This window comes from Mus caroli, unplaced genomic scaffold (assembly GCF_978045245.1).
Source record: "Mus caroli unplaced genomic scaffold, Mus_caroli_1 scaffold_8, whole genome shotgun sequence".
Taxonomy (NCBI): domain Eukaryota; kingdom Metazoa; phylum Chordata; class Mammalia; order Rodentia; family Muridae; genus Mus; species Mus caroli.
Genome location: NW_028227263.1, coordinates 11731743 through 11753410, shown reverse-complemented (window position 1 = coordinate 11753410; position 21668 = coordinate 11731743). Strand labels below are relative to the sequence as shown.

At 47.8% G+C, this 21668-nt stretch overlaps 2 protein-coding genes and 1 long non-coding RNA gene across 5 annotated transcripts in view; 2 read left to right on the top strand and 1 right to left on the bottom strand.

The window, feature by feature from the left end:
• The window catches only part of Fank1 (fibronectin type III and ankyrin repeat domains 1), a 120224-nt gene extending 112929 nt beyond the window's left edge, over positions 1-7295 (top strand). For 2 of the 3 annotated variants that reach the window (XM_085841218.1, XM_021166203.2), the window contains 4 exons: positions 6337-6480; positions 6709-6786; positions 6881-6925; positions 7040-7295. In XM_085841218.1, coding sequence (XP_085697344.1) covers positions 6337-6480; positions 6709-6786; positions 6881-6925; positions 7040-7102 — 330 coding nt within the window. In that variant the 3' untranslated portion in view covers positions 7103-7295. Of the gene's footprint in view, positions 1-6336; positions 6481-6708; positions 6787-6860; positions 6926-7039 lie in introns of all 3 variants that reach the window. The other variant, XM_021166205.3, reaches the window with a different exon arrangement.
• A 3607-nt stretch (positions 7296-10902) lies between these two features.
• The window catches only part of LOC147002840 (uncharacterized), a 46985-nt gene continuing 36219 nt past the window's right edge, over positions 10903-21668 (top strand). The window contains exons 1-2 of the long non-coding RNA XR_015047798.1: positions 10903-10918; positions 13214-13285. This is a non-coding gene — a long non-coding RNA (uncharacterized LOC147002840). The remainder of the gene's footprint in view (positions 10919-13213; positions 13286-21668) is intronic.
• Positions 10918-21668, bottom strand: part of Adam12 (ADAM metallopeptidase domain 12) — a 356891-nt gene continuing 346140 nt past the window's right edge. Inside the window, exons 22-23 of the mRNA XM_021167906.3 lie at positions 16740-16870; positions 10918-14559 (exon numbers count right to left, since the gene is read on the bottom strand). Of these exons, the coding sequence (XP_021023565.1) occupies positions 14505-14559; positions 16740-16870 (186 nt within the window). The 3' untranslated portion in view covers positions 10918-14504. The remainder of the gene's footprint in view (positions 14560-16739; positions 16871-21668) is intronic.

The following is a 21668-nucleotide window of genomic DNA, read 5'->3' as shown; positions in this document are numbered from 1 at the left end:
GGTCTCAGTGAGAGAGCTCTATGTGGCAGGGTGACCACAATTCCCTGTATACTTTACTTGAGTCTGTAGTGATAACAAGCTGAGGGGTTCTGGGAAAGGAAAGGGGTTCTTAGGCAGGCAGGTCCTCTGATAGAAACATTCAAGTTCTGGAATTTTGAAGTGGGGGTGTTCTGGGCTTCAGGTATACAATCCTGTTACCTTCAGGTAACCAACCATATGGGTTAAATCCCACCTTTTACTGTAGCCCAGGAGGCATTTGTAGAGGACAGACCTGAATGCATGAGTCCTCTGGAGACAGCTATGAATACAGCTGGCTAGTGGGAACGGAGGACAGCAGCCCAGCCTCCATGCTGTTGCAGGTTGCTGACCTGGCATTTTGGAAGACAATGGGAAAGATTAAGAACCAGGCAGAACTATCCCCCTCTTCCAAGGTGTAAGAATTTCATGCTGAGGGGGACATGAAACCATTAACCATTAACAGGGAGCTTTTGTATAGTTGCTGGGCTAGGTGACCCCTGAGGTGGGACTGGTCACTTTTGAATGAGGAATAGAGACTCATACCCACACCTCACCCCCAGGACCAGACAGGAAATGTGTGTGGGTGCTTTGGAGACTCTCTTGTTAAGGCAGGTGGTTATCTTATTGTTATTCAAATGCTGCTCATAGTTGGCCATTTCTGAGAAGGAGCGATGGGATGGAGAGGATCCATCACTCTCATACATCTGAACATGGAGAACCCCCCAGCCTCCCGCATACATCTGAACATGGAGAACCCCCCAGCCTCCCGCATACATCTGAACATGGAGAACACCCCAGCCTCCCGCATACATCTGAACATGGAGAACCCCCCAGCCTCCCGCATACATCTGAACATGGAGAACACCCCAGCCTCCTGCATACATCTGAACATGGAGAACCCCCCAGCCTCCCGCATACATCTGAACATGGAGAACCCCCCAGCCTACCGCATACATCTGAACATGGAGAACCCCCCAGCCTCCCACATACATCTGAACATGGAGAACACCCCAGCCTCCCGCATACATCTGAACATGGAGAACCCCCCAGCCTCCCGCATACATCTGAACATGGAGAACCCCCCAGCCTCCTGCATACATCTGAACATGGAGAACCCCCCAGCCTCTTGCATACATCTGAACATGGAGAACCCCCCAGCCTCCTGCATACATCTGAACATGGAGAACCCCCCAGCCTCCCGCATACATCTGAACATGGAGAACCCCCCAGCCTCCCGCATACATCTGAACATGGAGAACACCCCAGCCTCCCGCATACATCTGAACATGGAGAACCCCCCAGCCTCCCGCATACATCTGAACATGGAGAACCCCCCAGCCTCCCGCATACATCTGAACATGGAGAACCCCCCAGCCTCCCGCATACATCTGAACATGGAGAACACCCCAGCCTCCTGCATACATCTGAACATGGAGAACCCCCCAGCCTCCCGCATACATCTGAACATGGAGAACCCCCCAGCCTACCGCATACATCTGAACATGGAGAACCCCCCAGCCTCCCACATACATCTGAACATGGAGAACACCCCAGCCTCCCGCATACATCTGAACATGGAGAACCCCCCAGCCTCCCGCATACATCTGAACATGGAGAACCCCCCAGCCTCCTGCATACATCTGAACATGGAGAACCCCCCAGCCTCTTGCATACATCTGAACATGGAGAACCCCCCAGCCTCCTGCATACATCTGAACATGGAGAACCCCCCAGCCTCCCGCATACATCTGAACATGGAGAACCCCCGAGCCTCCCGCATACATCTGAACATGGAGAACACCCCAGCCTCCCGCATACATCTGAACATGGAGAACCCCCCAGCCTCCTTCATACATCTGAACATGGAGAACCCCCCAGCCTCCCGCATACATCTGAACATGGAGAACACCCCAGCCTCCTGCATACATCTGAACATGGAGAACCCCCCAGCCTCCCGCATACATCTGAACAAGGAGAACACCCCAGCCTCCTGCATACATCTGAACATGGAGAACCCCCCAGCCTCCTGCATACATCTGAACATGGAGAACCCCCCAGCCTCCCGCATACATCTGAACATGGAGAACCCCCCAGCCTCCCGCATACATCTGAACAAGGAGAACACCCCAGCCTCCCGCATACATCTGAACATGGAGAACCCCCCAGCCTCCCGCATACATCTGAACATGGAGAACACCCCAGCCTCCCGCATACATCTGAACATGGAGAACCCCCCAGCCTCCTGCATACATCTGAACATGGAGAACCCCCCAGCCTCCCGCATACATCTGAACATGGAGAACACCCCAGCCTCCCGCATACATCTGAACATGGAAAACCCCCCAGCCTCCTGCATACATCTGAACATGGAGAACCCCCCAGCCTCCCGCATACATCTGAACATGGAGAACCCCCCAGCCTCCCGCATACATCTGAACATGGAGAACACCCCAGCCTCCTGCATACATCTGAACATGGAGAACCCCCCAGCCTCCCGCATACATCTGAACAAGGAGAACACCCCAGCCTCCTGCATACATCTGAACATGGAGAACCCCCCAGCCTCCTGCATACATCTGAACATGGAGAACCCCCCAGCCTCCCGCATACATCTGAACATGGAGAACCCCCCAGCCTCCCGCATACATCTGAACAAGGAGAACACCCCAGCCTCCCGCATACATCTGAACATGGAGAACCCCCCAGCCTCCCGCATACATCTGAACATGGAGAACACCCCAGCCTCCCGCATACATCTGAACATGGAGAACCCCCCAGCCTCCTGCATACATCTGAACATGGAGAACCCCCCAGCCTCCCGCATACATCTGAACATGGAGAACACCCCAGCCTCCCGCATACATCTGAACATGGAGAACCCCCCAGCCTCCTGCATACATCTGAACATGGAGAACCCCCCAGCCTCCCGCATACATCTGAACATGGAGAACCCCCCAGCCTCCCGCATACATCTGAACATGGAGAACACCCCAGCCTCCTGCATACATCTGAACATGGAGAACCCCCCAGCCTCCCGCATACATCTGAACAAGGAGAACACCCCAGCCTCCTGCATACATCTGAACATGGAGAACCCCCCAGCCTCCTGCATACATCTGAACATGGAGAACCCACCAGCCTCCCGCATACATCTGAACAAGGAGAACACCCCAGCCTCCCGCATACATCTGAACATGGAGAACCCCCCAGCCTCCCGCATACATCTGAACATGGAGAACACCCCAGCCTCCCGCATACATCTGAACATGGAGAACCCCCCAGCCTCCTGCATACATCTGAACATGGAGAACCCCCCAGCCTCCCGCATACATCTGAACATGGAGAACACCCCAGCCTCCCGCATACATCTGAACATGGAGAACCCCCCAGCCTCCTGCATACATCTGAACATGGAGAACCCCCCAGCCTCCCGCATACATCTGAACATTGAGAACACCCCAGCCTCCTGCATACATCTGAACATGGAGAACCCCCCAGCCTCCCACATACATCTGAACATGGAGAACACCCCAGCCTCCTGCATACATCTGAACATGGAGAACCCCCCAGCCACCCGCATACATCTGAACATGGAGAACCCCCCAGCCTCCCGCATACATCTGAACATGGAGAACACCCCAGCCTCCCGCATACATCTGAACATGGAGAACCCCCCAGCCTCCTGCATACATCTGAACATGGAGAACACCCCAGCCTCCTGCATACATCTGAACATGGAGAACCCCCCAGCCTCCCGCATACATCTGAACATGGAGAACCCCCCAGCCTCCCACATACATCTGAACATGGAGAACACCCCAGCCTCCCTCATACATCTGAACATGGAGAACCCCCCAGCCTCCTGCATACATCTGAACATGGAGAACACCCCAGCCTCCTGCATACATCTGAACATGGAGAACACCCCAGCCTCCCACATACATCTGAACATGGAGAACACCCCAGCCTCCCACATACATCTGAACATGGAGAACCCCCCAGCCTCCTGCATACATCTGAACATGGAGAACCCCCCAGCCTCCCACATACATCTGAACATGGAGAACCCCCCAGCCTCCTGCATACATCTGAACATGGAGAACACCCCAGCCTCCTGCATACATCTGAACATGGAGAACCCCCCAGCCTCCCGCATACATCTGAACATGGAGAACCCCCCAGCCTCCCGCATACATCTGAACATGGAGAACCCCCCAGCCTCCCGCATACATCTGAACATGGAGAACACCCCAGCCTCCCTCATACATCTGAACATGGAGAACCCCCCAGCCTCCTGCATACATCTGAACATGGAGAACACCCCAGCCTCCTGCATACATCTGAACATGGAGAACACCCCAGCCTCCCACATACATCTGAACATGGAGAACACCCCAGCCTCCCACATACATCTGAACATGGAGAACCCCCCAGCCTCCCGCATACATCTGAACATGGAGAACCCCCCAGCCTCCCACATACATCTGAACATGGAGAACCCCCCAGCCTCCCACATACATCTGAACATGGAGAACCCCCCAGCCTCCTGCATACATCTGAACATGGAGAACACCCCAGCCTCCCACATACATCTGAACATGGAGAACCCCCCAGCCTCCTGCATACATCTGAACATGGAGAACCCCCCAGCCTCCCACATACATCTGAACATGGAGAACCCCCCAGCCTCCTGCATACATCTGAACATGGAGAACCCCCCAGCCTCCTGCATACATCTGAACATGGAGAACCCCCCAGCCTCCCACATACATCTGAACATGGAGAACACCCCAGCCTCCCTCATACATCTGAACATGGAGAACCCCCCAGCCTCCTGCATACATCTGAACATGGAGAACACCCCAGCCTCCCACATACATCTGAACATGGAGAACACCCCAGCCTCCTGCATACATCTGAACATGGAGAACCCCCCAGCCTCCCGCATACATCTGAACATGGAGAACCCCCCAGCCTCCCACATACATCTGAACATGGAGAACCCCCCAGCCTCCTGCATACATCTGAACATGGAGAACCCCCCAGCCTCCCACATACATCTGAACATGGAGAACCCCCCAGCCTCCCGCATACATCTGAACATCGAGAACACCGCAGCCTCCCGCCAGCGCCTTGGTTATTCGTTCTGATTCTCATGGCGGCCATGGATGATTGTTGTTACATCTTTGAGGAATGCATTCTGTAGCTTGTGCGCTCTCTCTCTCTCTCTCTCTCTGTCTGTCTGTCTGTCTCTCTCTCTCTCTCGGAATGTGCATACCCCCACATTCCACACACTCTCAGATCCATCCTTACTCTTCTTGGTTTGGTTAGGGATACCCTATAATTTGGTGCCAGTTATGTCTTTTTATTCCACACTTTTTCTTTTGGAAGAAGAAATTGAAAGAGTTGGTTATAAACCAGGTTTTGGGCGTTGGCTATCTGACAACTGGGCACACTATGTTTTGGAGATAGCGCTGGGCATCAATGCCCTTAGTTAGTTTGTGATAGCTCTGGCCTCCCTGCCTGAGATGCAAACCTTGTGCAGTATAAAGACAAGTATACTCTTGTCATCATGACCTTGTTCCAGGCAAGATTTAAAGCACTGTGAAAGATACAGCAAATGAAGAAAAGTATCAGCACTGAGCCAGGTGTGGTGGCTCATGCCTTCAATCCCAGCCGTAGAAAGGCAGGTAGATTTCTGTGACTTTGAGGCTGCCTGCTCTGCACAGCAAAGGCCCATTTCAAATTAAGGAAAAGAAAAAAAGAAAAAGAAAAGAAAGTAAACATTTAAAATTATAGTCAGAGACTTGAGAGATGTCTCAGAGGTTAAGAGCATTTGGCTGCTTTTCCAGAGGACATGGGTTTGATTCCTAGCACCCACATGGTGGCTCACAACCATCTGTAACTCAGCTCCAGGGGTTGTGATACCCTCTCCTGGCCACTGTGGACACTGCATGCACATGGCGCACACGTACAAAATCAAAGTAAATCTTTAGAAGAGTTTAAGCACTACAGCTAAGGAGAGCAGGGGAGAGCAGGGACACCACGAGGAGGAGGTGTTGGTTCCTTCCTGCCCCTCCCCATCCCATTTTTAGCTTTTCCATTTAGCAGATGAGTATGGCATCGAGCAGTGGGATCTCTCAGGGGACCTCCTGGGAGACTCAGCAATCCCCGCCCTGAACATGGACATGAATTCAGCTCATTCACCACACGTCTAGGAAATGAGGGAGTCTAGAGAAGTGCACACCTCTCTATGTCTGCCCAGCAATGCCACAGGAAAGTGGTTGGACTGAGGTAGGTGTCTCTTTGGCAACATAGGTAGATGTTGTAGACACTGGTTCAGGATGGACGCCACTCATGAGAGTCTCCGCTGTGACAGGAAGCCAGAAGGTGGCCTCACTCCTCATCGAGGCTGGGGCTGACGTGAACATCAAGGACAAAGATGGAAAGACGCCTCTCATGGTACACCGTTCTCCCCGGGTCTCAGGCTTGAGAATTGAGCAGCTTGTATCTGAGCCCTGGGGTTGCTTATGTAGTATGTCCTAGCCATTAATAAGTGGAGGAGGTCATTACAGTCTCCATATGTTTGAAATGGGGTGTATCATGTTGCCCATGCTGGCCGCCTTGAACTCGCTGGAGGGGAACAAGGCTGGAGGCGAGTGTTTCTCACATCAACACTTCTGTTTCTAGGTCGCTGTCTTAAATAACCACGAACAGCTCGTTCAGCTACTTCTTGATAAAGGGGCAGATGCAACTGTGAAAAATGAGGTAACATTCTCTGGGGTCCTTTGAGAGGAAAGCATGTATGAGAATTTCACACTCTAATCCGTGATCAAATTAAGGAAGTTGTGTTTCCTTCCAGTTTGGCAAAGGTGTCCTAGAAATGGCCAGAGTTTTTGACAGACAGGTGAGGCCTTCCCTCCTGCCTATTAAAACTGATTTTGTAGTTCTTTCAGACTCCTAGAACCTGCCAGACCCTGAAGGACATCTACCTGTTTGTTTCATTTTTTTTTTTTCCTAGAATGTACTTTCCTTACTGGAAGAAAAGAAAAAAAAGATGCCAAGGAAGTCCTCTGTCCACTGAGCAGAGTGCTACTCATCTGAGAGAACTCATCTGAGAGACCGACCTGAGAGAACAGCAAACTGTGACCACCGGGCTGAACACGTGACGCGCAGCATCTCTGAGGACGAGATGTTTATTTATTTAGTTGAAGACTCACAGTAACTTTTATGTAATGGGCATCTCTTCCCACATTGAAATACATCTTTTTACTTAAGCATGTTCATATGTGGTCTCATCACTGGGCCTCCATAGAACAGGAATGTTTTCTTGCCCTGTGCCTTTTGCAGTTAGACACAAAACCAAATACTTATGCATTGGTGTTACATAAATGAGAGCGCATGGGTCCCCACCCCTGTCCCCCCTTCCCCTTAGCTGTCCTCGAGATGCTCCAGGCCTCCTGGCACCTTCTACTCATGTGTTTCTTATTATCTCTCCCACCCCACTGCAGGCCAGGCTGCTGTTGCCTCCTGCGGCGGGGGCTCCTCCTAAGCACCCAGGAGTTTCCTCTTAGGCTCTTGGCCTCACATCAAAGCCTAGAATACATATCTGTAGGCTGGCGCTGTTCTGTTTGCAGTGTTTAGTTGAAGGCCAGTGCTGGGAGGGCAGGTCCATCGGTTCATGTGTCTGCACATGCTCACCTCTGTGGTGAGAGGACCCAGGCCCTGGACAGCCTCCCCAGTGATTAGTGTGTTACATTGAGAGCAGATATGATTTTTGAGGCAAATCGTATAGGTTGTAGACAAAAAGGGGTTAAGACACCAAGACTGTCAGTTAAGAGCCCAAAGATAGAAATGTGGGAAGTTTTAGCTGGACCAAGCTTAAACATTAGCAGAAACATGTGCATCTTGTGTCTCCAGGGACAAACTGGTTAATTTAGCCTTCTAATAAAGCAGCTAGAAAAACCCTCACAGGAGTGGACTCTTATTTAAAACAAACAAACAAACAAACAAACAAAAAAACCAAAAAACAAAAAACAAAATCACAAAAACCAAACTAGGGAAGGCCCCTGAAAAGGTAACCAAGGTTCAGCACTGGGGAAGCCGCAGAGAAAACAGCCACACACTGACTCAGATGTGGTCGGTTTCCAGCTCTGCCCTGCAGGCTTCACAACCCCCCCACCCCCGGGGACTTGAACTGTGGGTGTATCTCATCCTGTCTGTGGATGTCGTGTGAGCATGTCACCTTTCCTATAGGGGCTAATCCTCTCGTGCTCTGTTCGTGATCAGCATCCACCTCACCATCTTCTCTGGGCCTGGTGCAGATGGTACCCACCAGCCCCTGTATGCAAGGAGGGTCCCTCAGATCCTGCTCGTCAGCATAAAGCTTGGTAACACTGTCTACTGCCTTGGGTCTTCAAGCTCAAAGGCTACATGTATTTCCTGTCCCATTTGTCTAACGATTAGAAGGCAATTTATAGCCTGTTCACTCTCTCCCTACCCCCAGTAACTCATGCTTCTGTTTTTTGAACTCATTAAATTGCGTGCTTTATTTTTTACAAATTTATTTTTTATGCAAGTTTTTTGTTTTCCTTTTATAGATATTGAGATCACTTATTATCACCCTTTCATTTGGTAATTTGTATATTTGAGCCTCTGAATTCCCTCCTTTCCCTGCTCCAGGGACTGCTTTTGTTCTAGTATCATAAGGGTTTTTTTTTTTTTTTTTCTGAACCTTTTGAGTTCACAGACGCAGTGGGGTCACCTTCAGACCCTCTGAACTGGATGTCAGAGACAGGGCAGAGGGATGGATTTGAACAAGGATAACAGGTAAATGCTTCTAATTCTGGGAGGTTGATAAACAGCCCACAGTATACATCATTTCCAGAGTTTATAGTTGCTGTTCTCTAGGTGGCTGGAGAGTTGCTATATCTCTAGGGCACACATTTTTTAAAATGATCATTCTTTGATCCTTGGAGGCAGTAGGGCAGAGGTCAGATTGCATGCATTTGGAATACCTGTTTGCCTTGTGTCAATTCAATTTGTCAGCCACCCAGTGACATCACAAAACCTACATGCTCCGTTTTGGGTTAAATGGTAAGGGCAAAGATTTCTTTTTTGCTGTAATTTTGAATATATATGTATATACATGTATATATTCTTTTTTTCCTGCAGTTTAACGAAGCTGGATGCTATCTTTAAAACGTTACATTTAGATTTTCTTTGCTGTGAATCTGATAGTGTTGACTACTTTTTGAACTTTTCTATAAATGATATGAATTTTAAAATTATTCTGCTAGGTTATGAATTCACATTGTTCAAAATGGCATCAGGTTCCTCCACTGTCTCACCAGTGCTGTGTACTGACTGGTTTTCTTCCCGCTCTGTCCCCAGGATCGACAGCACACACACCTTGGCCTCTCAACACTTCTCTTCAGTTGCCTGTGCAATACTCCAAGATGCCTTTACTCTTGTAAGTGAATGAGCACAAGACTTTCCCCTTAATTTTGTATCAATAACATTCTGGAGAACACACCCAAACTTTATCTGTTTACTGTTTATTGGATATAATACTCTTAACAATGACATTTTCTACTGAACTCGGAGGCTGTGTTTACCTGTAGATCCCCCATATGAGAAATGCGTACAAAAATAACAGCATGTAACATACAAACATGAAAACAAGCTAACCAAAGCGCTATCCGGGGACGAAGCCCTGCAGAATGGCTGTGCCGGTTAACTGAGATGGACTATTAGTCAGAACAGAGCTAAGCAGTCTGTGGCCAGCTCGGGTTGTGTTGTTTGTTGCCACAAATATTCAGATGACTGGCTATCCCAACCACTACCAAGTTGCCCTGATGGGAGGACTGTTAATTGTGTTCCTAGTCTCATGAGATTTGTGTGCTCTCTGATCACTGCCTTCTGACGTACTAGCACGCAGGCCAGTGAGCACAAACCAGCATATGATCTGATTATAAAGAAAGTCACATGACATCGGCTCTATCTCAATTTCAAGGTGCTAAATGAAGGGCTAAAATGTTACTTTCAGCCGGGCGTGGTGGCGCACGCCTTTAATCCCAGCACTCGGGAGGCAGAGGCAGGCGGATTTCTGAGTTCGAGGCCAGCCTGGTCTACAAAGTGAGTTCCAGGACAGCCAGGGCTATACAGAGAAACCCTGTCTCGAAAAACCAAAAAAAAAAAAAAAAAAAAAAAACAAAAACAAAAAAAATGTTACTTTCTTGGAGAATTTCAGATCGCGCAGAACATGATGTATGGTATAGAAAGGTAGGCAGGAGGTGGGGCTTTCAACTTGCAGGGGCCGAATTGTTTCCCAGGTTGAAAATGATTCCTGAGTGTGGGGCCTCCTGGTGATCTCTGTCCATACTGGGCATCCTAACAATTCCACACTCAACATTTTCCCTTCCTAGTTTCTCTTATAGGAGAAAAGCTTGCAGTGTTTTGATAATAAACTTATTACTACTCCTAATGTAAGCATGTGTGTGTATGTGTGTGTGTGTGCGAATGAAAGTATTTATGTTTATACGTCTGTTCTCCACAAAAGGCATGGAAATGGTACATTCATATGTGTGCCCATGCCTCCTGCAAGGAGTCCCCCCTGCCCAGTGGATCTGAGCATGGGGCTCACAACTCCCAGAGCATTACTTAACTCATCAGAGTTTCAAAGCAATAGGTGCCATTGGGAAATTCAGGTTGCATCAAAAGCATTTTGTAATTAGTGCTAACTTGATTTTCTATGGCCATCTTCACCTTGTAATTAGAACAAGGCAGTGGGAGGGAGGTCACTGTGGTTGCTATGCTGTGGGATAGATTCAAGGTGTGTGTGTGTGCTGGAGGTTGCTCTGTGCTGTGGTCCTGGTGAAGGTTGGACTATACTGTCGAGGTGAGCCTTGAAGGTTAGCAGTTACCACATTGGCTTGAAGTAGTAACAAAGGTAGAGAGTTGGCTCTCTAGGATGACAGAGGTTTTGTCATGGGTCTGGTCAGAGTAAGGCACTTGTGATTGGCAGGAGAGGAAGGCAAATCGGTACCTGTGTTTTTCTGTGTCCTTGGGGTAATGGAGCCACTGCCGAGTTGTGCAAAGGAACTAGGAGTGTAGAGGGCCTAGTTTCCAGTATGAGTGGAAAGAAAAGAAAAAACATGGCCTCTGTGATATCCTCTTCTACTTGTCATAGTGCTCAAAAACCAGTTCTTGGGACTGCTGGGAGTATTGGCGTTTCTTAGTCTGGGCCATTGGTGTATGGCTTAGGCCATCTGAAAACTGAGAGGGAGGACCTGTAGACAGTGTCCTCTGACTGGGGCCTGACAGAAGGGAATTAAAACATGAAGCGGGCCTCAGAGGAAAGAGCTGCAAGTGGCTGCGTGCCCTACTGCCCAGCCATCGTCCTCCCGGTTGTCGGGGTGCTTCTGGCTCAGAGTGCTCAGTAAACATCTGCTGAGAGGCAGGAGGATTCTTAGGCCTTCTTGTTGGCCCAGCTCCAGCCCCTTTGTAGCACCATGGGGATCACAGGCTCCTAAGAACATTCACACAGATCAGGGTTTGGCAGTTCTTCGAGAGTGCATTGATGGCTTGTATTGATTTGTTGGAGAACAATGACCCATAGCTTCAGCCTGAGAGTTCCTAATAAAGTTAAGAAGGCATAAAAATGTCTCCTCGGAGACCAGTCAGGAGGATTTCTTCCCGTAGAATTTAATTTGTTGCTTGTGTGGTTTCTGTGATGTCATCCCATGTGTGTAACCTGGAAACACTCACACAGAGCGCAAACTCGGCGAGCATATTTTGAAATGGAAAACTGCATTGTTGCTCTCTGTGTGCTGGGAAAACAGACTCAGGACTATTGTAGGTCTGAGAGCAGCTTTTAAGGGTCATGCCTGCAAGGTTCGCCTCCCACTTGCCTGTGAAGTGGGGTCACATAACCTATAACCATTCCTCAGTGCAGGAACAAAAGGAGAACGTCCAGCCACGCCTCCTGGCTAGGCTCTTGACCGACTGGACTTTCTCAGGGATGGTCTCCCATGACTCAACCAACTTTAGTCATACATCTAGTATGTATAAGCATGAGATGGACTGCAAATGAACTGTATTAGTTCTGACGTCTGTCATTTGAAGGATGGAGAAAGGGAGAGAGAAACTACCCTCTGTCAAAGAATCCTCATGCTGGCTATTGGTTCCCAATTTTGTTAAAATTGAAGTTACTGCTAAATATGCTTGAATTGACAACTACTCTATCTTAGAGGAATTCCTTCAGTAACACTGTCTGTCCTGTAAGGGAATAGCAGGATTAAATATGTTCCTATTCAGAAATGAATGCATGGCTCTGTAAAAGCAAGCAGCCAGCACTGCACAGCTGGTAAGGCACCATTGGCATCCTTAGTGGACACTGGGGAGATGGCAGAAGATCACAGCTCCAACTTCCTCTAAACCACACTCTCTCTGGTCCCCCCAAACCAAAGCTCTTCTGTTGTCTTTGTGTGTTCCTAGCCTCCCCATCACTCCCACCTGGAGGAGGGGCTCACACGCTTCAGCTGAGGCTTTGTGTGTCTCACAAGACAACGCACACACAATTCTGTAAGCCTTTACAGTTGTGGATGTTTGGCCTTAATACAACTACCCAATGCCATATCAGTTACAAATTTTTTATGCATCTCTGTGGCAGCAATATTGTCTCTGTGCCACAAAAAGAGGCATGTCATAAGAGTTATTCTTTTATGCACCTGTGACGTGGATTTATTTACCCAGTCATGAAGACCATGCTTCCCAATGCTGGATACAGTTCTGGATTCTAGAAAGCAAACCAAATTCCTTATCTGTATTTTCCCTTCTGCTTCAAGGCACAGGCCAGCCATTGACGTTAGTTACCCTTCCAAAGAAGCCTTGATCCTAAAGCAGTCAGATGAGGTGGAGGACTGCTGTCAGTCACCTTCTGTCGTGAGAGCTAGTCATCCTACACCCCATCTGGAGGCAGGGAAGGCCTCTGGCATTTTGCCTTACATCATTATTTTTTAAATATATATCTTTCATGCCATTGGGTTGAGGCATCTTGAAGATCTGCTTCTGAAGGTAGCTTCCCAGTCACACACTGAAAGAGCAGAGGTAAAGAGTGGCCTGGCTGAGTTTGCCTTTCGTGAGCAGCTCAGTGTTAGGAAACTGATTGCCTTGCTGTCTTATTCATTACTAGGTACGTTCAGAATGTGAGAAAGACTGCGTCTCTATGCTGAAGAAATTAGGACGCCTTGAAGAGAACACACAGGTAACGTTGGGTGCTTTGTCCAATGGCTACTACTACTAAGGACACCAGGCTTAGGCGGTGCCACGAGAAGAGTTTTCCACGTGGCTATAGCTTTTGCAAGCATATGGACTCTGCCTAATTCTTAATAAGTTGAGCCTTGCAGTAAAAAGGAGATTTCTATCTCCAGGGTTGATCGACTAGATCTGGTTACTAGTTCACATCTGAAAATAGTTATGGTTCCATAGAAAGCCTCCTCTATCTGTCAGAACACAGGGTCATTGTATTACAGTCGAGAAGACAATGTGGTAATTTGCTTAGCTCTAAATGGGCAGGAGACAGAGGTCTGCAGTGCCCAGGCAGTGGCTTTCTTGTAGAAACACCACTGTTCCCAATGTAAACCACATGCCATGCCAGCCAGCTCTCTGCAAAGGGCAGCCAGAGAGAAGCCCCTGCCAGCTCTCAAAGCAGAGCCTTGTGCAGCACCTCAGCCGCCATCCTTGCTTCCTAGAGGTGCTCATAGCTGCTCAGCTCAAGGTCAGATGTTTGCCCAGATTAGGATTCCAGTCTCCATCCTGGTATAACCACACCCCAAACCTTCTTTTCAGTACCCCAGGTTCTCTCCAAAGCTGCTGGCTAGAGAGCAGATCCTACTTGTTGTCTGAGAGCTTCAGGGTGCAGGACCTGAAGGCCATTAGCATGCAGTGGCCCAAGACCTTCCTGAAGGCCCTGGCTACAACCCAAGTTAGGGATACCAAAATATAAAAGATAAAATGAAAGCAAACAAAGAAAACCCATGCCAGGTTCTCCCTGGGGTGTCCTGAGCTGTGCGTCTGGTACCATAACAGCCTTGGGAAGGTGGGGAGCTGTTTTCCGATAAGGCCTTGAATAGAAAGTAAACATCTCATCTTAGGTCCCATCAAGCAGGGGATTTCAAGTCCTCCAGAAAAACAAAAGCACGAGGAGCCTTCCTTCTGTAGAAAAGCCCCGTGATGGTACAAATGCCTGCTACGGCGCCCTGCGCAGTAATAGACACTCTGCATAAATTAATAACTTACAAGTTCCTGAGCAAGTACACAAAGCACCACAGCACAGCACCGACGGCAGTGGCTCCAGGGTCTGGAGAGAATGGTGTTTTAAACACTTGAGAAACTCTGAAAGTTGGTACAACAACAACTCCAATGGAGTTGAAGATAGTGCAAACTTCTGTCTTCACTGTTGAGGACCGGTCTGGGCTGGCTTCTCACTTGATATAGGCATTGTGGGAGGGTCTGGGTACTTGATGCTTAGGGGCAGGTCTGGATGGAGAGAGCAAGCCAGAGAGGGGAAAACAAAATCGCAGTTAGACTTCAGAAGCCATTCTGTAGACAAGTTCCAAGGCCTGACCTTGCAAGAAGGCTGCTCTTGCACACTGGTGTGTCTCCCAGCTTAGAGCCCACAGATCCCCACCTGAGATTGGAGGCCAGGTTAGCTTCTGGGGTGGGGGTGGGGTGGGGATGCTGATCTTATGAAGGACCTGGCTGCAGAGCTCCCAGTGACCTCCCACAATACTACTACCCGTCTCTGGAACTATGCCTCCCATCCATGAGTTGATTCTAGAACAGCACCATTCAACATAAAAAAATGGATATGATAGCTCAGGTAGTTCTAAGTTTTTAGATTTATTTATCAGGATGTCTCTGTACATGAGTGCAGATGCCAGTGGGGGCCAGAAGTGGGCGTTTCTGACCCCTCTGGAGCCAGAGTTACAGATAGTTTGTGAGTGACCCAAGGTGAGTGCTGGACACTGAACTCTGGTCCCTCTAGAAGAGCAAGCAGGTGCTCCTAGGCGCTGAGCCATCTCTCCAGTCTCAGATTCTGTGTTTCTCACAGCCACATGATATAGGTGAACTCAGTTTTATCACTAAATTTCACTTAGCCCTTTTCAGCATCTAGGTATACAATCTGCATAAAGTGCTGAGGGCATCAACAGGGGCCGAGTCAAGTGTTCAAAACCTGGTGGGAGTTTATTCACACTTTTGTATATTTCTATTTTATTTTTAACCAACTCCGACATGCCTAGTGGCTACAGGATCACACTGCACAGCTCGAGAGATGGGGAGCCAGGCTGACATCAGCAGAGGTTAAGACAGGGTGCCACTTGGGGGCATTATGAAAAGGAGTGCTCCCCTGCCTGCCCCATTACGTCCATGTGGTATTTTAATCTAGTAGAATATCAAAAGTAACTGAGATGCTATGCAAAATATTTTCCTGCATTTCTACAGCGGTGAACTAGACTGTTCTCCTAACCCTTTGACCAGCATTATCTCTGAGATTTATGAGGTAGTCATTTCTTTCCTAGGCCAACATTCTTCCCACGAGCCATCATGACTCACTGACATGTGCCTTCCCCTGCAGAGAGAGGAGTTACTGAGCATGTCTTCTGGCCAACTGTCAGTACCTTTGGTTCTCTGGTGCTCAAAGAGCTCACAGCCTGCTAAAGGGCACGTAAGTCAGGCAGGTAGGCTGTGGGTTAAACAGTCTGTGACCCAGGTACAGTGTCTCACACCTATGATCTCAATGCAAAGGAGAGGGGAGATCAGGAGGTTCAGGTCAGCCTGGGCTACTAGGGAGACCCAGGCTCGGGGTGTGCAGCACTTGTCCAGTATGTTCTAACCTAAGAACGGAGGACAGCAAAACAACAAAAAGCCCACAAGGGAATAATTTCACTAAGAAAGAGGTTGAGCTGCAGCCTTGACTGATTTCCATGTTGTCAACACTCCCAGCTACACCAGCAAATGTGGGAGATGGGTGAGCACCCAGCATGCCATGGTTTCCACTACAGAGATACCTGATGCGGGAAACCTCAGCAGCAAGTATCTCGGAGCAGTGTTTTGAGTCCTTATTACCCTTTTCTAAAATGCAACTTGACGTGCTTTAATGTTTAACGTTGGCAAAGTTGCAAAGGCACGAGCCAGCTTCAGTTATAGCTGTGGGTAACCTCTCCCCATGTAAGTCGAGTTTGGACTGCATCTGCCTCATCCCCTGTGGGAGAGGGTGGAGATACTTGCAGCTGGAGATAGCCTGCACGGGTTACTCAGCTGTAGAGAAGCCCCTGGGGCTCAAGCTACTGAGCAGCTGCTTAGCCCTTGTTTCTCTATAATCTCCCACCGTGAACTAGTGTCCCAGGCATGGACTAGGCAGAGAAGGTCTTGGTGAGGGTGGTAGAGGTCCAACCTTCAAACAGATACAATATTTTGTTTAGTGCCTGTTGGAGACCAGGCTGGACCCTTGTCAGCAGCTTTCCTGGGTCGTCATCATCCTGCTATGATCTTGGTAAGTGAGCCATTGCACAACTATAGTTTGCAGTGAAGGCTTCCTGGTTATTTCTACACTCATCTCCCATCATTCTCATGTCAGGGCAGGTAGGAAGCATGGCTCAACACCTGATAACCAGTATAGTTAGTCTAGCTACCCTATACCATTAGATGATACCCACCTGATGGGGGCTGGGCGGTGCCCAGGTTCCTGCTGCCCTGGGGTCCTCACCAAGGCACTAGTGAGCCTAGAAGTCCTGCTCAGTGGATCAGCAGGCAGAGGCTTCTGAGGAGGACTGGGTTTTCGGATGTCCTGCAACAGACAATAGGTCACATGTGACTCAGCTCGGTGTCCAGAAGACTTCTGGAAGGCAGTGCATGCCATATACAACCCTGGTTTCATCTTGGGTATATAACCTGCCTACAGTATAAGGTAGGGCCCATCTTTAGCATTCTTGGAAACTTCTCTGTAACACTGAAAAGAATCACATAGGTACATTCAAATGTGGGTCATCTGACCCCACAGGTCTTAAGGGTACAGTGGACAATCTGGTTCTCTCCCAGTGTCCATATGGGGTGGATATAAATCTACCCATGGCTTCAGAACATTTCCAGTCTCTTTTATTATTTGTGTTTTGTTTTGTTTTGGTTTGGTTTGGCTTTTGTTTTTTTGAGACAGGGTTTTTCTGTGTAACCCTGGCTGTCCTGGCACTCACTCTGTAGACCAGGCTGGCCTTGAACTCAGAAATCCACCTGCCTCTGCCTCCTGAGTGCTGGGATTAAAGGCATGTGCCACCAATGCCCGGCTTAAATTTCCAGTTTCTAAATACTGGTACAACTGTGGATGCATAGGACCCACAAGACAGCTGCCCTCCTCTTGGTTTAAAGATCTGAAAAGAGAGAGAGAGTTGGATTGCTTTGCAGAACATGCTGTAGCTTTTCTACCAGAACACTTGTTAGAATTTGTGGGAAGGAACCATGCAGTGGCTCACAGGACAGGTAAAGATCTGTGAGGATATTACGAGTGATGTAGTGGCCACTGGCCACAGGGGCAGAGTGAGAATTTGGGGGGTATTCTACATTGAGTTACATCCAAAGGCCACTGATCTGGGACTCACACAAGTCTACCTGTCTGGAAAATGGAGTAAGCTATCATAAATAAAAGAGCACATAAGCCATTACCAGCACAGATAATAACTATACCAGCAGTTACTCATGTGTCAGCTTTGAATGCTTAACGGAAATATGAGAAACCCCAAGCCCTCGTGGGGTACCTTCCTAGCTGTCCCCGGAGAGCACCAGTCTGTAAGTATTGTACATACTGTCCTGGGGCCCATGACAGGTCTGGTCAGCACGTTGCTTTCCACTCGTGGCCTCAACACCGCAGGGAAAGGACTCCGAGGACAGAGTTAAACCCTCCCACAGCACAGGGTGGTGTGTCCTAGTAATTAAGTGAGCTGATGCACGTTCATGACCAGGCAGGGTGAGGCACACCTGTAGTGTCAGCCATTGGGATCATACCGCAAAACACATCTGAAGAGTCACACAAGACCTGCACTGTCTTAGGACTAGGCAGACCACATGTCCAGTAACACTCAAATGTCACTCCAAACCCTCGTGATGTTTTCACAGTGCTTGTACTAAGATCATGTCTCCTGAGCCACAGAGTGCAGCTTAGAGGTTGCAACACCAGATTCACCGTCTGTCAGCTCCCTGCAAGGCTAAGGGGCCACTACTGAAGTCGATTAAACCACAGCTACATGGGAGATGTACCAAGAATGAACAACAGACAGATTGGGCTCAGAGAGAGAGAGAGAGAGAGAGAGAGAGAGCCACTGGACAGGGCACAGAGAGACAGGTGACATTGGACAGGGGTCAGACAGACAGGTGACATGTCTGCCTCAGATCAGATCAGATCAGCTCAGCTCAGATTTCATCAAAGGAAACACAAGAAGTCTCTAGAATATAGACAAACACCTTAGGTAGGAATAAAGACCACACCAGCCGATACACACTCAGGCCTTGAGCTTTTGAGCTTGTGAGCATGTACAGAGATGATAACAGGCCTCCTCAACCCTGCAACCCCCACCAGGGGTGGTACGAGGACTGACACAGAAAAGCTCTTGCCCAGGGCCTGGCATGCAGTCGCCATGAATAAGAGTTGCTAGCTCTGATTGACAAGGAGCCCTGGGTAATGAAGGTCATACACAAATCAAGTGCCATTTCTCATCATAGAACAAAAAAACTACGAGCACACTATCCATGTGTAATGTAAAAATGAAAGCACACACTCAGCACGTGGAGATTCAGCTTATGTAATTGTTCCTCACAAAGCAATACTAACTTTGCTGTTAAATATGACTAAGTATCCAGTTCCTGCAGTAAAGATAACACCAGGGTTTTATTGCTGTGCAGACGAAAAGGCAAGGTATATGACACAGTCTGTCTTAATGCATCTGGATTTATCCTGGAACATAGAAGATAATTATGGTTTGCCTGAGATATTCCTGTTCATCATGTTCTCTCAGATGGCTCTCAGCTTTGGGGACAAATGGCATTCTCACCCCAGTGATAAATCTCCAAACATCCAAGATGCTGATGGAAGTACTCAAGCCCTGAGAACAGCGAACATCCTCTCGTCTGTCCTCTGTTACGTCTGTCCTCTGCTACCATGGTCAGGACATGGAATAGGTGGTTGCATATGAGGTGTGGCTTTGGCAAAATGTAGCCTCCTCTGTAGGAGCTAACAAAGGAGCTTCTATTGGCATGTTTTTCTTTAGTCTGCATTTATTTATTTATTTATTTATAGGAGGATCAAATTTCCATTTTATTTTTTTCTAAACCTCAGTTTTTTTATTAGATATTTTCTTCATTTACATTTCAAATACTATCCCAAAAGTCCCCTATACCCTCCCACCACCATGTTCCCCAACCCACCCTCTCCTGCTTCCTGGCCCTGGTATTCCCCTGTACTGGGGCATATAATCTTCGCAAGACCAAGGGCCTCTTCTCTCATTGATGGCCAACGAGGCCAAACTCTGCTACATATTCAACTAGAGACACAAGCTCTGGGGAGTACTGGTTAGTTCATATTGTTCCTCCTATAGGGTTGCAGAGCCCTTTAGCTCCTTGGTTACTTTCTCTAGCTCCTTCTTTAGGGACCCTGTGTTCTATCCAATAGATGACTGTGAACATCCATTTCTGTATTTGCCAGCACTGGCATAGCCTCACAAGAGACAGCCATATCAGGGTCCTGTCAGCATATGCAACAGTGTCTTAGTTTGGTGGTTGTTTATGGGATAGATCTCCAGGTGGAGCACTCTCTGGATGGTCCTTCCTTCCGTCTTAGCTCCGAACTTTGTAACTCCTTCCATGGGTATTTTGTTCCCCATTCAAAGAAGGAACGAAGTATCCCCACTTTGGTCTTCCTTCTCCTTGAGTTTCATGTGTTTTGCAAATTGTATCTTGGGTATTCTAAGTTTCTGGTCTAATATCCACTTATCAGTGAGTGCATATCATGTGTGTTCTTTTGCAATTGGGTTACCTCACTCAGGATGATATCCTCCAGATCCATCCATTTGCCTAAGAATTTCATAAATTCATTGTTTTTAATAGCTGAGTAGTATGCTATTGTGTAAATGTACCACATTTTCTATATCCATTCCTCTGTTGAGGGACATCTGGGTTCTTTCCAGCTTCTGGCTATTATCAATAAGGCTGCTATGAACATAGTGAAGAATGTGTCCTTATTACAAGTTGGAACATCTGAGTATATGCCCAGGAGAGGTATTGCTGTATCTTCCGGTAGTACTATGTCCAATTTTCTGAGGAACCACCAGACTGATTTCCAGAGTGGTTGTACCAGCTTGCAATCCCACCAGCAATGGAGGAGTGTTCCTCTTTCTCCACATCCTTGCCAGCATCTGCTGTCCCTTGAGTTTTTGATCTTAGCCATTCTGACAGGTGTGAGGTAGAATCTCAGGGTTGTTTTGATTTGCATTTCCCTGATGATTAAGGATGTTGAACATTTTTTCAGGTGCTTCTCAGCCCTTGGGTATTCCTCAGTTGAGAATTCTTTGTTTAGCTCTGTACCCCATTTTAAATAGGGTTATTTGATTTTCTGGAGTCCAGCTTTTTGACTTCTCTGTATATATTGGATACTAGTCCCCTATGAGATTCAGGATTGATAAAGATCCTTTCCCAATCTGTTGGTGGCATTTTTGTCTTATTGACAGTGTCTTTTACCTTACGGACATTTTGCAATTTTATGAGGTCCCATTTGTCAATTCTTGATCTTACAGCACAAGCCATTGCTGTTCTATTCAGGAATTTTTCCACTGTGCCTATATCTTCTAGGTTTTTCACCACTTTCTCTATAAGTTTCAGTGTCTCTGGTTTTATGTGGAGTTATTTGATCCACTTGGACTTGAGCTTTGTACAATGAGATAAGAATGAATCATTTTGGGGTGGGGGTGGGTGGGTGGGGGACTGGGGGGGGAGTGTATTGGGGACTTTTTGGATAGCATTAGAAATGTAATTGAGGAAAATACCTAATAAAAAAAAAACGAATCATTTCGCATTCTTCTACATGATAACTGCCAGTTGTGCCAGCACCATTTGTTGAAAATGCTGTCTTTTTCCACTGGATGATTTTAGCTCTCTTGTCAAAGATCAAGTGACTATAGTTGTGTGGGTTCATTTCTGGATCTTCAATTCTATTCCATTGATTTACCTGTCTGTTACTGTACCAGTACCATGCAGTTTTTATCACAATTGCTCTGTAGTACAGCTTGAGGTCAGGCATGGTGATTCCACCAGAGGTTCTTTTATCCTTGAGAAGAGTTTTTGCTATCCGAGGTTTTTTGTTATTTCAGATGAATTTGCAAATTGCCCTTTCTAACTCGGTGAAGAATTGAGTTGGAATTTTGATGGGGATTGCATTGAATCTGTATATTGCTTTTGGCAAGATAGCCATTTTTACAATGTTGATCCTGCCAATCCATGAGCATGGGAGATCTTTCCATCTTTTGAGGTCTTCTTCAATTTCTTTCTTCAGAGACTTGAAGTTCTTATCATACAGATCTTTCACTTCCTTAGTTAGAGTCATGCCA